Genomic DNA, 15,819 nt, shown 5'->3' with positions numbered 1-15,819 from the left:
AGATGTCTTTTAATAATAATAATCACAAACAAAGGAAAACAAAGAAAGAAACCAAGACAGTTATATGCTATTAATATTGTTGTGAGGCAGCCTAAAAGAGCTAGATTTAGGAATCCAGCTAGTTTCAATCCAGATAGTTTTAAACAGTTTCAAGGGAAGGCTATTTTCCATCACTTTATGGAAAATAGTAAATTTCTAAATAGACGTTTTATACTTAGTTTATTAGGAACAAGATTATATGTTAAAGTATTGATTTTTAATTGTTAACTCTTTAGTCTGCCTCTCCTGTCTTAAACTGAAGTATACCAACTTCTCTGATTTCAGAACTGATGAGTTAATACAAAAAAAAATTCATGAGAAATTTACCCAGTGCACTGTGCTAACCATCACACACAGGTTGAGCACCATTATTGACTGTGAACGGATACTGGTAAGTCCCTCACTATTTCCGTTTTTTTCACTTATATTCAATTTAACACTGATCCGTCTTTTTAAAACTTGATAGAAACCTCCAGTAATTTTCTCTTGGTTTCTCTTCTCATTCCTGCAAATAACTCGAGCAATGAACTTTACTTTCAAAATGTGCTATTAAATAATATATCCAATAACCTTATATTTTATATAATATTCTCATATTTGAATTTTTATTTTTAAGATATCCAGCCATGAAAATATTCCAAGGCCAAATTGTAGTTTCATATTTCAAGAGGCTAGAACACAGTCATTTTCACTGTGTCACAGTTGTTTCAGTATTTTTCAATTCTCTTAATCAAAATATTAACCTTTCATTTAGATTGCCAGGAGGTTGTTAGCTAAGGTTGCAGAATTTTTCAGCACTTGGTGTCAGAAGAGAGTCCATGAGAAGAAAAGGCCTCGTGAGAAAAACAGTATTTCAGCTGCAAGGATTTAATATAGGAAATTTGTTACATAAGAATAGGAGGCTAGGAAAATGAAAGGAAACACTGGGGTAATGATTTTAGGAAGCAGCTACCATGTCCTAGGACAGATCTCCAGACCTAAGAACTCAGAAGAGAGGCCCTACAGTTGGTGCTGAAACCTCCAAGGAGAGGCCCAGTTGCTGGTCGTATGTGGTGAGGAAGCAGGATGGGGCTATTTCTCCATGTGCTAATAAAAGCTGGGAGCTGGAGTCAGGTCCCACTGCTGAGGCGACGCTGCAGGAACAGCAAGTCAGATAGAACATTAGCTCTGTCCCACTGTCAGTCTCCCTCTAGTGCCCACTTACTCGCAGAACCTTAAAAAAGGCCAGCTTGCCAAAGAGCCTCTGAAATGTGACTTGCAAGGATCCAACCTGTGCATCACAGGTGAGAGTTTAGAAAGAAAGGCAAATCAAGGCTGAGAGACTGTAGATAAACAACCAACAAGTCTCTTGCGTAGTATCCAGGCACTGTACATGCAGTAGGCTCCAAGCTTTGGTCTCTGGACATCTTTCCAGTATCTTCCCTCCAGCTTTGGTTGGCTCTTTCCTCTCAGTAATTTAACATTTCCTTCCTTATCTTCCTTTCCTTCCTCCCTCTATTCCTTATCTCTTTTCATCTTCTCTTTGTTGGTTCCCTCTGCTGCTCGCTGAGTTTCAGTAAATCTTAGAATGTGGCTTTACAAAATGATATAGAAACCATGGCTCAAAGGAAAACCTTTGGCTGCATATAATCTCAAAAGAATGTGTTTGTCACTCAGTCATGTCCGACTCTTTGTGACGCCATGGACTGTAGCCTGCCAGGCTCCTCTGTCCATGGGATTCTCCAAGCAAGAATACTACAGTGGGTAGCCATTCCCTTCTGCAGGGAATCTTCCCGACTCAAGGATTGAACCCAGGTCTTCTGCATTGCAGACATATTCTTTACTGTCTGAGCCACAAGGGAAGTCAGTCCCAAAAGAATGCAAGATATATTTAAGTATTTTGATGGTCCACACAAAATAGGTAATAATCAATAATAAACAGTAACATCCAAACTTCCTTATGCCTTATGATAATGGAACTGTCTCTTTTGATTTCTTGGACAGTTTCTAAAATATCACTCCCTTCCCCCACTTCACATGCATTGTCAGATGGATCATCAGTGGGAACATTGAGTAGATATCAGGCTGTCAGCACTGAAACAGTGCCTGTAGCCTCACTCACCAAGATGGACATAGAGAGCAGTGAGCTCCAAGGAGTCCAGTGAGAGAAGTGGGGCATCGCCAACCAAAGGAATGCTCTAGGCTCCAGCAGTGTAGCCAGTTGTCTGGACTAGAGCAACTCAGTAGGAAGCTGACTCCACCTGAAAACTTTCAAGAGGGACTGGGTTAAATTCCAAGACTACAGGACAGTAGCTCAAATTCCAGAAATGTTTTTTAGCACCCGGTATTCCTGGACCCTCATTTTGTGTTCTTGAATGCTAATTGGAAAAGTAGCCTTTCATTTCTACTTTTTCCTTGTTGCTTTGTTGTTCTTACCTCTTAGCACTGTATATTTTGAAGACTGACCCCAAAGCATCTTTCTTCCATAACAAATAAATGATGCTATAAAATTTACCTGTTTCAAACCCTTTATCAGGCTTTAGAGGCAGCAACAGAAAGATGGCTTGATCTCCAGCTCAGTTAGGCATCGGTTCAAATAAATTCTTTTTTCCTAAATGTTCCCTGCAGCTTTATTTTTGGGTTTTGTTATTCCAGCATTAATTGCAGCAGATTATTTTTATTATCTAATTCTTACAAATACTGTCACCTTGAAATGTGTGATTGGTTAGGGAAACAGCGAGGAAAGACAGAATTTGGAAAGCATGTCCTCTGGTCATTTCTAAGTCTTATTCCTCAGCACCCGATCCATAGATGTGAACATCTGTATCCCTTGAACCAATCGGCTTTGTTGCTGTTATCAAAATATGTTCAACTTTTTTAATGCTTTACTTACTTGTGTGTGTTACTTGCTCAGTCATGTCCGACTCTTTGCAACCCCATGAACTGTAGCCCACCAGGCTCCTCTCTCCATGGGATTGTCCAGGCAAGAATACTGGAGTGGGTTGCCATTCCCTTCTCCAAGGGATCTTCCCAACCCATAGACTGAACCTGGGTCTCTCTCATTGCAGGCAGATTCTTTACCATCTGAGCCACCAGGGAAGCCTATCTCCTGGCAAATTTCTATAATCTCAAGTTTTTCTCGATTGGTCAGTGTCTTTGAACAAATCTTTAACGTGGTTTAAGAAAGCAATTCACACTCTGGTCCCTCTCCACCTTTTTAGTTTTTCCCCCACTCTACTCCCTTCTTCCTTCACAGCTAAAACCACATTGATGGTCTTCAATTCTCCAAATGAAGTGTTCCCTCCCTCTCACGGTTTTGACTTCCCTTGGCTGAGTCTAAGGTGCCTGCTGTGGAAATGGTGAGATGGTTGGATTTGGGGGAAATGAGGAAGTGGAGCCAAGCGATGGATTCAACGTGGGATCTGAGGGAGGAGCGAGGAGTCGATGCTGGTCTCTGGGTGTGGAGACTGAGCATCTGGGTGAATGGGGAAGACGGAGGCAGAAGGGAAATGGAAGGGTTTACTTTGAAGTCTGTCACCTTTGCAATGACTGGACTTGTTTTCCGTGATGACCTTGTCCTTCACTGTGGAGGGACCCTTCCCACTCCTGTGTGGGGAGACCTTTAGTTTAGGGCTGCCTGGTTGAGTTCATCAGTGAAATCACAGGGAGGTCCCACCAGGATATATAAACTCAGCCACTTGTTTATATCTTGGTTCGAGCTGGTTGTGGTTGCTGATTCCTCTGGTAGGAATGGCAGGATCAGACCTTAGGGGACTAAGGGACTTGCATCTCCCAGCTTCAGAGTTGGGGATTGTCCTCTGTGCTCCATCCACCCCAGGTGTAAACCTTATGTTTTGTTCTAGAGCTTCTGACTACCAGTTGTTTTTTAATTCAGCGAATCATCACAAATAACAAATAGTGTTCCTTTTCTAACCTTTGGTTTTTGAATCCATTTTCCTTTTTATTGCTTTCTTTAGAAGTACAGGCATACCTTGTTTTATTGCAATTCCCAGATAATGTTTTTTTAGTTGTTGTTGTTTTGTTTTTAATAAAAAGTTTGTGAAGCAAGTCGATAAAATCTACAGGTACCATTTTTCCAACAGCATTTGCTCACTCCGTGTCTGTGTCACCTTTTGGTAATTCTCACAATATGTCAAACTTTTTCACTGTCATTACATTTGTTATGGTGATCTGTGATCAGTGATTTTTGGTATTACTTGTTGAAGTCTCCAATGATGTTTAGTTTAGTATTTTTTAGCAATAATTTATTATTATTATTTTGCTTAATTTATTTTATTTTTTTTAATTGAAGGATAATTGCTTTACAGAATTTTGTTGTTTTCTGTCAAACATCAACAAGAATCACCCATGGGTATGCCCACGAGCAATAAATTATTTTTTAAATTAAGGTCTGCACATTGTTTTGGCAGGCATAATGCTACTGCACACTTGCTAGGCTACAGTGTAGTCTAGACATAACTTTTATGCAGGCTGGGAAGCCAGAAATTTTGTATAACTGTCTTTATTGTGATATTCACTATACTCTGGTGTTCTGGAACTGAACCCCCAATATCTCCAAGGGATCCCTGTACCTCTTTCCTTTCTGGAAAGCAGGTGACTGTCTGTTCTGAAAGCTTTAATGTGGACATGAAACGAGTCAACCTGTTGCAAAATGTGATGCTGCAGAGGGCAGGCAGCCAGCTTCAGGGAGGGGCTGGAGAAATGACAGATACTGATGAAGGGCATGACCGACAGCGTTGCCACCATGAAGTCGTGTGGCTCTAGGTGCTGAAGGTGTTGTTGTTTAGTTGCTAAGTTGTGTCTGACTTTTGTGCCACCCCATGGATGGTAGCCTGCCAGGCTCGTCTGACCATGGGATTCTCCAGGCAAGAGTACTGGAGCGGGGCTGCCATTTCTTGTAAAAAGTACATTTTGTGGCACTGGTGAACATATTTGCACAAAGGCAGAAGGGTATGGTTTGTGTGTGTGTGTGTGTGTGCGCACATTCAATTTATTTTAGATTATATTTTCTCTTCACATAAAGGGTATGGTTTTGCTTTGTTGTTGTTCAGTTGCTTAGTTGTTTCCGACTCCTGAAGACCCAATGTACTGCAGCATACTAGGCTTCCCTGTCCTTCACCATCTCTTAGCGTTTGCTTGAACTCATGTCCATTGGGTCAGTGATGTCACCTAAACATCTCATCCTGTGTCGTCCCCTGTTCCTCCTTCCCTCAGTCTTTCCCAGCATCAGGGCCATTTCTAAAGAGCTGGCTGTTCACATCAGGTGGCCAAAGTATTGGAGCTTCAGCTTCAGCATCAGTCCTTCCAGTGAATATTCAGGGTTGATTTCCTTTAGAATTGACTGGTTTGATCTCCTTGCAGTCCAAGGGACTTTTAAGTCTTCTCTAATGCTTCAGATCCAAAGCATGAGTTCTTCAGCACTCAGCTTTCTTTATAGTCCAACTCTCACATCCATTCATGACTACTGGAAAACCATACCATTTGACTATACAGATCTTCATCAGCAAAGCAATGCTTTCTGCTTTTTAATACACTGTCTAGATTTGTCACAGGTTTTTTTTTTCCAAAGAGTAAGTATCTTTTAATTCCAAGGCTGCAGTCACTCTCTGCAGTGATTTTGGAGCCCAAGAAGATAAAATCTGTCACTGTTTCCACTGTTTCCCGATCTATTTGCCATGAAGTGATGGGACTGGATGCCATAATCTTAGTTTTCTGAATGTTGAGTTTTAAGCCAGCTATTTCACTCTCCTCTTTTGCCTTCATCAAGAGGCTTTTTAGTTCCTCTTTGCCTTCTGCCATAAGGGTGATGTTATCTGAATATCTGAAGTTTTTGATATTTCTCCCAGCAGTCCTGATTCCAGCTTGTGCTTCATCCAGCCCAGCACTTCACATGATGTACTTGGCATAGAAGTTAAATAAGTAAGGTGACAATATACAGCCTTGACATACACCTTTCCCAATTTTGAATCGGTCTGTTATTTCATATCCAGTTCTAACTATTGCTTCTTGTCCTGCATACAGATTTCTCAGGAGGCAGGTAAGGTGGTCTGGTATTTCCATCTCTTGAAGAATTTTCCACAGTTTGTTGTGATCCACATGGTCAATGGCTTTAGCATAGTCAATGAAGCAGAATGTGAAATTTTTCTGGAATCCCCTTGCTTTTTCTATGTTCCAACAGATGTTGGCAATTTGATCTCTGGTTCCTCAGCCTTTTCTAAATCCAGCTTGTACATCTGCAAGTTCTTGGTTCACATCCTGTTGAAGCTTAGCTTGAACGATTTTGAGTATTACTTTGCTAGCATGAGAAATGTGTACATTGTGCAGTAGTTTTAACATTCTTTGGTATTGGAATGTAAACCGACCTTTTCCATTCCTGTGGCTACTGCTGAGTTTTCCAAATTTGGTGACATACTGAGTGCAGCACTTTCACAGCATCATCTTTTAGGATTTGAAATAGCTCAGCTGGAATTCCATCACCTCCAAAGCTTTGTTCATAGCAATGCTTCTTAAAGCCCACTTGACTTTGCAATTCATGATGTCTGGCTCTAGGTGAGAGATCACACCATCATGGTTCTGGGTCATTAAGATCGTTTTTATATAGTTCTTCTGTATAACCTTGCCACCTCTTCTTAATATCTTCTGCTTCTGTTAGGTCCATACCATTTTTGCCCTTTATTGTGGCCATCTTTGCATGAAATGTTGCCTTGTTATCTCTAATTTTCTTGAAGAGATCTCTAGTCTTTCCTATTCTATTGTTTTCCTCTATTTCTTTGTATTGATCACCAAGGAAGGCTTTCTTATCTCTCCTAGCTATTTTTTGGAACTCTCCATTCAGATAAGTATATGTTTCCCTTTCTCCTTTGCCTTTTGCTTATCTTATCTTAGCTGTTTGAAATAGTTTTCTTTACTCTGACAACTGACTCAGTTAATAACTTCATTTTTCTGTTGACTCTTCAAAGGGATTTATCCTGCTTTAGTTCATTAAGTACCAATAATGTTTCAGAATTCTATTTTATAAAGATGTTCTCTCAATTTTAATTTTATTAAACATTATGGAGTCATAGGGACAGCTAATTTAATCTTCTTTATTGCCTCCAAAACAGTGGAGCAAGACAGATAAATTAGAAATCCTCTTTCTCCTAATACCCACCACTGTCTCTGCCTTAAAAGCTGGGTTCTTCCTGTCATTTTTAGGATTCACTTGGTGCTTGGGACCTGTTTTCTCTTCAGCCAAGGGCACAGTTGTCCCCTCGCATCTCTGCACACTCCAGTCTTCATATCACCTGCATTCTCCCTAGAAGAATGAGCAGAGGAGGCCGATGAAAATCTGCACTTGCTGTAACAGTGTTGTTGTCTCTGTTTTACATTTTCACTGTGTAATTATTCTTTGGAAATGAATGATGAAGGACCAAAACCAGGAATAGGAATCTCGAATTCCACCTCTTCTATTTGTAAACAATCTTATGCATATTCTTTACCTCTTTTCCTCAGCTCAAACCTCTGCTAAGTACTTTTCCCAGAGAAATCAAATCCGGAAACTAATGTAATATACCCACCTGAAAAACACAAAGACAACTCAAACCTAACTAGAGTTTTACTTAAATTCTGTTTTTTACCTTCATGGAACTTTTCTTTCATAAGCCTACATGGATGCAGTTAGAACATTTCAGAAGAGAAATCTCCTTCAAAAACATTCCAAGAGCTTTCATTCAAGTTTTTAGAAGAAAGATAACTAATATGGAAGTAGAGACCGCAATAGGGCTTCCCTCATAGCTCAGTCGGTAAAAAATCTGCCTGCAATGTAGCCTGGCGGGCTACAGTCCATGGGGTCACAAGAGTCAGATACAACTTAAACGACTAAACCACCACCAGAGAGCACACTAAGGGAAAAGAGATACTTTATGGAGGAGGTGCTTACATGGAAAAGCATCAGGTTTGGAAGAGCAATGGTGGAGGTGCCCATGACCCAGTGCTCATCATTCAATGGGCAAGAAGAATGATTTATTATTTCAGGACCTAAGAAAAAATTCAGAGTGTCCAGTCCCTGAGAAAATCACAAGAACGCTTTTTACAAGGGATCCAACTTCCAAGGTTGGACACCTCTCCCTGTGTCACCTGGCAGCCAAAATCAGAGGTCTAATACTCAGATCCTCACCTCCCTACTCTATTTGTCCCTAATGGGATCTCCCTTTAATGTTTGTCACCATGTTGAAAACTCTTCCTGGCATCTTTTCTTACTAGGCTTTTCTTCCACCCTCTCCTGCCCCCACTTTTCCCTGCAGCCACACCACTATCACTGATGGCATCCTGACAATGAAGACAAATAGTATTACCTTGCAGTGGCTCCGTTTACTCTTTATGTATAGGACAGCTCCCTGGAATATCTGTGGCTGCACTGCATTCCTGCTCCTCTCAACTCCCCCTCCTCTCTCTCTCTCCTTTCTTCTTTATCTTTTCCAATATTTGACATAAACGAGTTTGAAGCCTTCATTCGCAACCATAATTTGACCCTCCCTCATTTTCCCTCTCACTCTCCTTCTTGTCCACAGTCATCAACCTGAAGCAGGTGGTCCTCCAGGTCCACATCCCTCATCCTGTCATCCCTGTGTCCCCTGCCTTAGCTGTTCCCCATGCCAGCTGGACTCATCCTCCCCTTGATCTCAGCCTGTAGTCTTGACAAACCACACCATTGGGCACTCACCCAGTCATGCCCTGAATTTAGTTTCATTTGTTTTGAACTTTCAACCTGCATGTACTGTGTGCCTGTTGCTTATCATGTACAGCGCCAGGGCCCTGAGATGCAACAGCGAACAAGGAAAACTGCATAACCCTGCCCTTAAGGAGCTGCCAGGCTCATCTCCAGTCCACTTGGCCCATGACAGTCCATGTGTCTGGAAAGACCACTGTCCACCCACCCCTGTTTCTGCATGTTCATGCCTGTCCTTTCTTCAAGGTCTAGTTCATTGCCCTCTCTCCTCCTTGAAGCTCATCCTCAGAACCTCCGACCAGAAGTCCTCTCTTCTGTTACTAAACCCTTCTTGTTGTGCTTTTTTTCCTGCATGATAGACATTTGAAATTTTCTTCTTTCTCTTTCCTCTCAGTACAAGCTCCTCAGGGTCAGGGTCTGTGGCTTATATGTGATTTCATCTTCCACAGCATCTAGCAAAGTGCCATCAGTGCACTTATACGTGCAGTAAATGTTTGCAGAATCAATTCAGAAATTAATGAAAATTCACTTAAGTGTTCCTCAAATGTGTTTTGGCTATGTGTTACTCCTGTTTGTAAGCATGAAATATAGTTGATTTACAACATTTTGTTATTTTCAGATGTATAGCAAAGTGATTCACCTAAATAGGTATATATTTTTTCAGAATATTTTCAGTGATAGACAATTACAGGATATTGGATATAGTTACCTGTGTTATACATTAAATCTATTTTGCTTATCTGTTTCGTTTATGGTAGTTTGTTTCTACTGATCCCATAGTCTTAATTTATATGCCCTCTCCTTTCCTCTTTGGTAACTGAGTTTGTTTTCTGTATCTGTGAGTCTATTTCTGTTTTATACGTTGGTTTGTTTGTGTTTAGGTTCCACATACAAATGATATATTTGTCTTTCTCTGTCCGATTTACTTCACTAATTTGATTCTCTAGGTTCACCCGTGTTGGTGCGAATGACAATATTTCATCATTTATTATGGTCTGAGTAATATGCTACTGTGCATAAGTGTGTGTGTGTGTGCATGTGCATGTGTGTGTGTATCAGATTTTCTTAAACCAATCATCTGTTGATGGGCACTTAGGTTGTTTCCATATTTTGGCTATTTTAAGTATTGATGCTATGAACGCTGTTGTATGTATCTTTTTGAATTAGGGTTTTTGTCTTTTCTAGATACATGCCCACTACTGAGGTTGTTAGATCATACGGTAGCTGTATTTTCAGTTTTTTTCAGAAATTTCCACACTGTTTTTTTCCATCGTGGCTGCACCAAGTTATATTCCCACCAACAGTGTAGGAGGTGCATCCTTTCCTCCACACCCTCTCCAGCATTTGTTCTGTGTAGACTCTAATGATGGCCATTCTGACCCATGTGAGTGATACCAAATTGTGATTTTGAGTAACATTTCTCTGATAAATAGTGATGTGGAGCACCTTTTCATGTGCATGGTGGTCTTCTGTATGTGTTCTTTGGAGAAATGTCTATTTAGGTCTTCTGTCCATTTTTGGTTGGTTTTTTGATATTGAGTATGTGAGTTGTTTGTGTATTTTAGATATTAAACCCCTGTCGGTTGCATCCTTTGATTTTATCCCATTCATTTGGGGTTGTCTTTTCATTTTGTTGGTGGTGTTCTTTGCTGTTCAAAAGCTTTTGAGTTTGATTAGGTCCTATGTGTTTACTTTTGCTTTTTTTCTTTTGCTTTGGGAGACTGATCGAAGAAAACATTGCTGTGATTCATGTCAAAGAGTGTTAATAAATATATGTTATAAAAAATTAAAAAAAAAGAGTGTTCTGTGTTTTCCTCTAGTTTTATAATATCCAGTCTTATATTAGGTCTTTAAACCATTTTGAGTTTATTTTGTATATGGATTATTTTGTATGGTTGTATATATACAAAAAAAAAAAATAGTGTGTTCTAATTTCATGTATTTCAATGTAGGTGTCCTGCTTTCCCAGTACTATTTGCCAATGAGACTATCTTCTCCACTGTGTACTCTTGAGTACTCTTCATAGATTAATTGACCATAGGCGTTTAGAGACCTGACCTGTGTTTTAAAATTGTACTTTTTCTTCCTTGACATCAGAATGAGTAGTTATGTTCTGTCATGTTATACTTAAGTTAAATTGTACATTCAGAGCATCTCAATTGGCCAAGTTACAGAAGATATAAATTATTATGTGGATGTGACAGATTCTATAATTCTTGGGCTCTTTTGAGAAAGCTGCCCTTAGCAAAGATCCACAGGAGTGAACAAAAGATTAACAGGAAAATGGACTTTATGAGACTTAATAAATATTTCTAATTAAATACAAAGAATGGAATTAACTGTAATACCTCTTTAAAATAAAAAATTACTGTAATGTGGAAAAACAACCTGTGTCTTGTTTAGAGTTTCAGCATACTCTCTTAAGATACATTTACTCTAAATGAAGAACGAAGTACTACTTAACATCAGAACAGTTATTTATTTATTATTATTTTTTAATTTTTATTTTTACTTTACTTTGCTTTACAATACTGTATTGGTTTTGCCATACATTGACATGAATCAGAACAGTTTTTATAGTTATATCATTTGAGCAAATTGTTTCAGACACTCCCTCCCCTCCCCACCAAAAATCATTAACCAAAGTCACTAGTAAGTAGAAAGGGAGAATTGAGCCCCTTCCTCTTTCGATTTCCAATTAGCAGACCTATTGCACTTAGTCGCTCAGTCGTGTCTGTGTCTGACTCTTTGTGACCCCATGGCCTGTAGCTGGCCCGGCTCCTCTGTCCGTGGGATTCTCCAGGCAAGGATACTGAAGTGGAGTGCCGTGCTCTCTTCCAGGGGATCTTCCCAACCCAGGGATCAAACCCAGGTCTCCTGCATTTCAGGTGGATTCTTTACTGTCTGAGCCACCAGGGAAGCCCAAGAACACTGGAGTGGGTAGCCTGTCACTTCTCCGTGGGAACCTCCCCAACCAGGAATTGAACCAGGGTCTCCTGCATTGCAGGTGGATTCTTACCATCTGGCTACCTGGGAAACCCAGCAGACCTCTTAATGAACAATAAAAGGGGACTTAGCAGCAGCAGCAAGGAAGGCATTTAGAAAGAAAGAAAAAGGAGCAGTGAAAGATAATTTGTAAAACAGGTTCAGGTCCTAGGCAGTTCAGATTGAGCTGCCTCCATGTGTTGTGTGGTCCATGATCACTAGAATTACAAGCTCAATTTCTTAATTGCTTCTTTGATCTTATCCAAGGAGAAAATTGGATTTCTAGAGTGTGTGTGTGTGTGTGTGTGTGTTTATGTGTAGAGCAATTCTACTAAAGCTGCTATGTAGCAGCTCCATTAGCCAGCCTTTCACTCTCAGAATAATAAACTACAACCACAGCAAACTTTAAGTAACATGTTAACCTCTCACATAAAGGATTCTGCCCCTTTTAGCAGCTGGCAGTAATCCAGAACCCTAAAGAAATTCCAGAAGCATCTCCTTCTTTCCCAAATACTGCTCAGATTCTGTCAAACCAACTTGATAGTGTGCTGTCAGGCCCCTGCTATCTGGTTTGTCTGATATCAACATGCTTTTTAGATAAACTGACTTTCATTTTCTTGAATCAAGGTATTTGCCCACTCTGTATATCTGTATAGATATCCCTGAAAGCTCAGAGTCTCAGAGCTAAAAGCACTAACTAATGATAACAACCCCAACTGCCCTGAGCAAAATATAAGATGCTACATACTGCTGAGTGTCAGTAATCATACTGTGAAACTTCCATTTTCTTCCTTTCCTGTAGCCTTATAATAATAAAAGATTAGGTTAGACCTTTGTCTGCCTAGTAAAACAGGGGAATCAAACCATTTAAACACCAGCCAGACCTACCACCCAAATAGATTCTCCCTATTCTCTCTGTCCTGCCTGTTTCTGAAATATTGTCCAAGTTATAATACCACTGTGAAACATTTGGTGCTCATGATAAAGCACCCACGTGCCATTGCAAGAGACTCATAAGAAACATGCATTCAATCCCTGGGTTGGAAAGATCCCTTTAAGATGGAAATGGCAATTTACTCTTTATTCTAGCCTGGAGAATCCCATTGACAGAGGAGCCTGATGGGCTACAGTCCATAGGGTTACAAAGAGTCGGACACAACTGAAGTGACTTAACACACACACACACATACACAATATGTTACTGTGAAACACTGGTGCTAATTGGTTTCTTTCTGCTGATTAACAGGTTTTGGATTCAGGGAGACGGAAAGAGTATACCCAGCCATATCGTTCGCTGAAAAATACAGATAGCCTGCTTTACAAGATGGTGCAGAAACTGGGCAAGGCAGAGGCCTCTGCCCTCACTGAAAGGGCAAAACAGGTGAGCCTGCTGTAGGGTGTTGTAGTCTGTCTCCTGGTTCACTCTTCACAATCTCCACCAGGGGTCTCTGTGCCCTTTTCAATCATAAACCTCCAGAGACTAAGCTTCATGACTGGGTCTTAACAGCATGTGGTAGGTTGAAAGCAGGTCTGCTGAGAATCTGTAGCTGTGGTAGGGGCAGGGTTTAGGATGAGTGTGCTCTTCTGTGCACACACACCTGTGCCAAGAGACAGATTTTGGATAGGACTCACCACACACTAGGACCCTAGGTTCAGATTCCCTTAGAGCACAGAACACTTTCATTTTGCAGACCCTTTATGTTTCATTCTGATTGGTCCTCAGCACATTTGTGATGCAAGTGCTGTCCAGAAACATCCGTGAAACTTGAGAGTTTAAGGGAAAAAATTCTGGAATATCTTGAGACTAGGAAGATTTACCAGGAAAAGGTATAAGTTGCTTCTGTTTCTAACCTGTAAAGAAAACTCCTACCTGTTACTGTCACTTAATCCCTAATTCTTTGTTGTTTAGAATTTTATTCAATTACCCTGTCCTTGCCCATGCTCCCTCTAACTTCTAGAAGAAGGTATATTGTCATCAGGATAAATCAGGAATTCACAATACCTTAGCACTATACTCAGAATGGTGCTTGAAGATGAGGTGGGTGAAAGCACTAAGCGCTGTACATGGTGTGAGGAAGGCCCTTGATGAGTGACCTTTCCAACAAATGAGAAATGATAGTATCTTGGACAGATGTGACAATTGAGGTCTAGTTTAAGGGACTTAGCCATCGTCATGCAGCCACCTGTAATTCATTCTGGAACAAGGTGGGATTGACATTGATGGGAAGATAGTTGGAGAGAGGGAAGGTGTGGTGTTCTTGCTGCCTGAGATGCATGGTTTGGGGTGAGATGAGGCCTCAGGCTGTATGTGGTGAGGCTTCGGCCATGAAAATTTATGTCTGGGCAGTAAATTATGGATGCATTTTACCTTCTTCATACTTTTCTGCATTTCCCAGATTTTTACTTGTAAGTAGAATAAAATTGTGTAATATTTAAAATATCTGTTAAAGAAAACATGCCCCAGTATCTAACAGTATTTCTGTATGAAAAATGTATCTAAAATGTGGCCTAAATTCCCTCTGTCACTGTTTCATCTCAATCCTCCTCAGAAATGAGGAAATGGACAGCAGTACCTTCCACTCTTCACAGGGTACAAGATAGCTTTTTGTAAGTACTATATTGTATGCAAATGTTGAGAAGCTGAACATGGAGCTCTGTATTTTTTGTACCTAAAATTCACAGACTGCTTTCATCTACTACAGTGTCTCCCAGTCAGAGTTTCCCTCCTGAGATCTGATAATCATTTGTGATTTCCCATATAACCTATCACAAATCAGCAAGGACTCTTAAAACCCTTTTGTTCTTCAGAAGTTAGGCATTACACATTTTGATGTGTCCCCACCTATGTGTCAAAGTGTTCATTTAAAAACTATATTATCCTTATGTATGATCAAGTCGTTGAATAATGAGAAATTGATCTCTAGGTTTTGAGTTAGTAAAATGATTTTACTTATCATCAATTTACTCTAGTCTTAAAAACATATTTGTGAATCAGAATGATCAGAACTCAAGTATATCTACAGGTGGTTTGGCATTATGTCCAGCCCCAGTGAAGGTTTTAATGGGGCTTCCTCCTCCATAGAATAAATACACCTTTGGTTTTTCCTATTGTGCCTCCAGTAGTGATATGATTTGCTTCACATGAAGCAGTGGACCTAAGAATGTGTTGCCTTAGGAGAAGGACTTTAAAACTCATTAACGTGTGGTTTTTGTCTCCCCTCCCTCAGGTGCGCTCTGAAAGGAAATAACCAGATATCACTCACAGTGACCATGTGATTATGAATATTATGAATGGCCAATGGACAACTCTCAGCCTTCACAACTTTTGAGTCAACTCTGTGATTCTACCATGGGTTCATGTCTATTCCCAAGGCATTGTTCCAGTTGATTTCTGCACTGCCGTAAATTATGTTGTTCTTTTTTTACACCAGCAACAGATATTGACATATTATAAGATATTAACCTATAATTTTTCTCTGACTTCACTCAATGATTTCAAGCTCTTGCAAAGGATTTATTGTGTTTATTTATGAGTTATACTATTTTATTTTTTATCCAAATCAGAGGTACAGGCCACCAATAAAATGTGTCTCCCAGGTTTTGTGTCTGGAGAGACTCTGGAGCCAAACTTATTTTCTAAGATTTGAGACAAAGTTCTCACAATTTTTTTTTTACTGTTCGCAGAATTGCATCTTCCTTTCTAATTATATTACGGATTCCTGAAGATCCTGTGAAGGTGCCGTTTTGTGTCGGTTTGTGTCGCCACTTCCTTTATGTCACGTTTTGTGTCACCTAAGATCCATTTTCCACTCAAAGGCCTCTGGTTAAAATACTCCAGAGAAGAGTAATAGGAAAAACATACCGTGCATGGAGTTTAAGTGACATTATAGGAGATAGAGGTGTCCCCCTCCAAGAAACATATGGTCAATATACAGGAGGGCAATATTGTACATTCATCTCCTATGTCCCTGCATTGCCGGCAGAGTCTTTATCGCTGAGCCATGTGGTGGATTCATGTCAATATATGGCAAAACGAATACAGTATTGTAAACTAAATAAAGTAAAAATAAAACCTTAAAAAAATTAAA

General features: G+C 40.0%; 1 protein-coding gene across 1 annotated transcript in view; it reads left to right on the top strand.

Annotated features, from left to right (window-relative positions):
* LOC108637255 (multidrug resistance-associated protein 4-like) overlaps positions 1–14,979 on the top strand; it is a gene marked incomplete at its 5' end in the record, with an annotated part of 34,088 nt that extends 19,109 nt beyond the window's left edge. The window contains 3 exon segments of the mRNA XM_018056298.1: positions 325–430; positions 12,978–13,112; positions 14,959–14,979. Coding sequence (XP_017911787.1) covers positions 325–430; positions 12,978–13,112; positions 14,959–14,979 — 262 coding nt within the window.

Source organism: Capra hircus, chromosome 12 (genome assembly GCF_001704415.2).
Source record: "Capra hircus breed San Clemente chromosome 12, ASM170441v1, whole genome shotgun sequence".
Taxonomy (NCBI): domain Eukaryota; kingdom Metazoa; phylum Chordata; class Mammalia; order Artiodactyla; family Bovidae; genus Capra; species Capra hircus.
The sequence above is the reverse complement of the archived record's forward strand: the minus strand, read 5'-3'. Positions and strand labels throughout refer to the sequence as shown.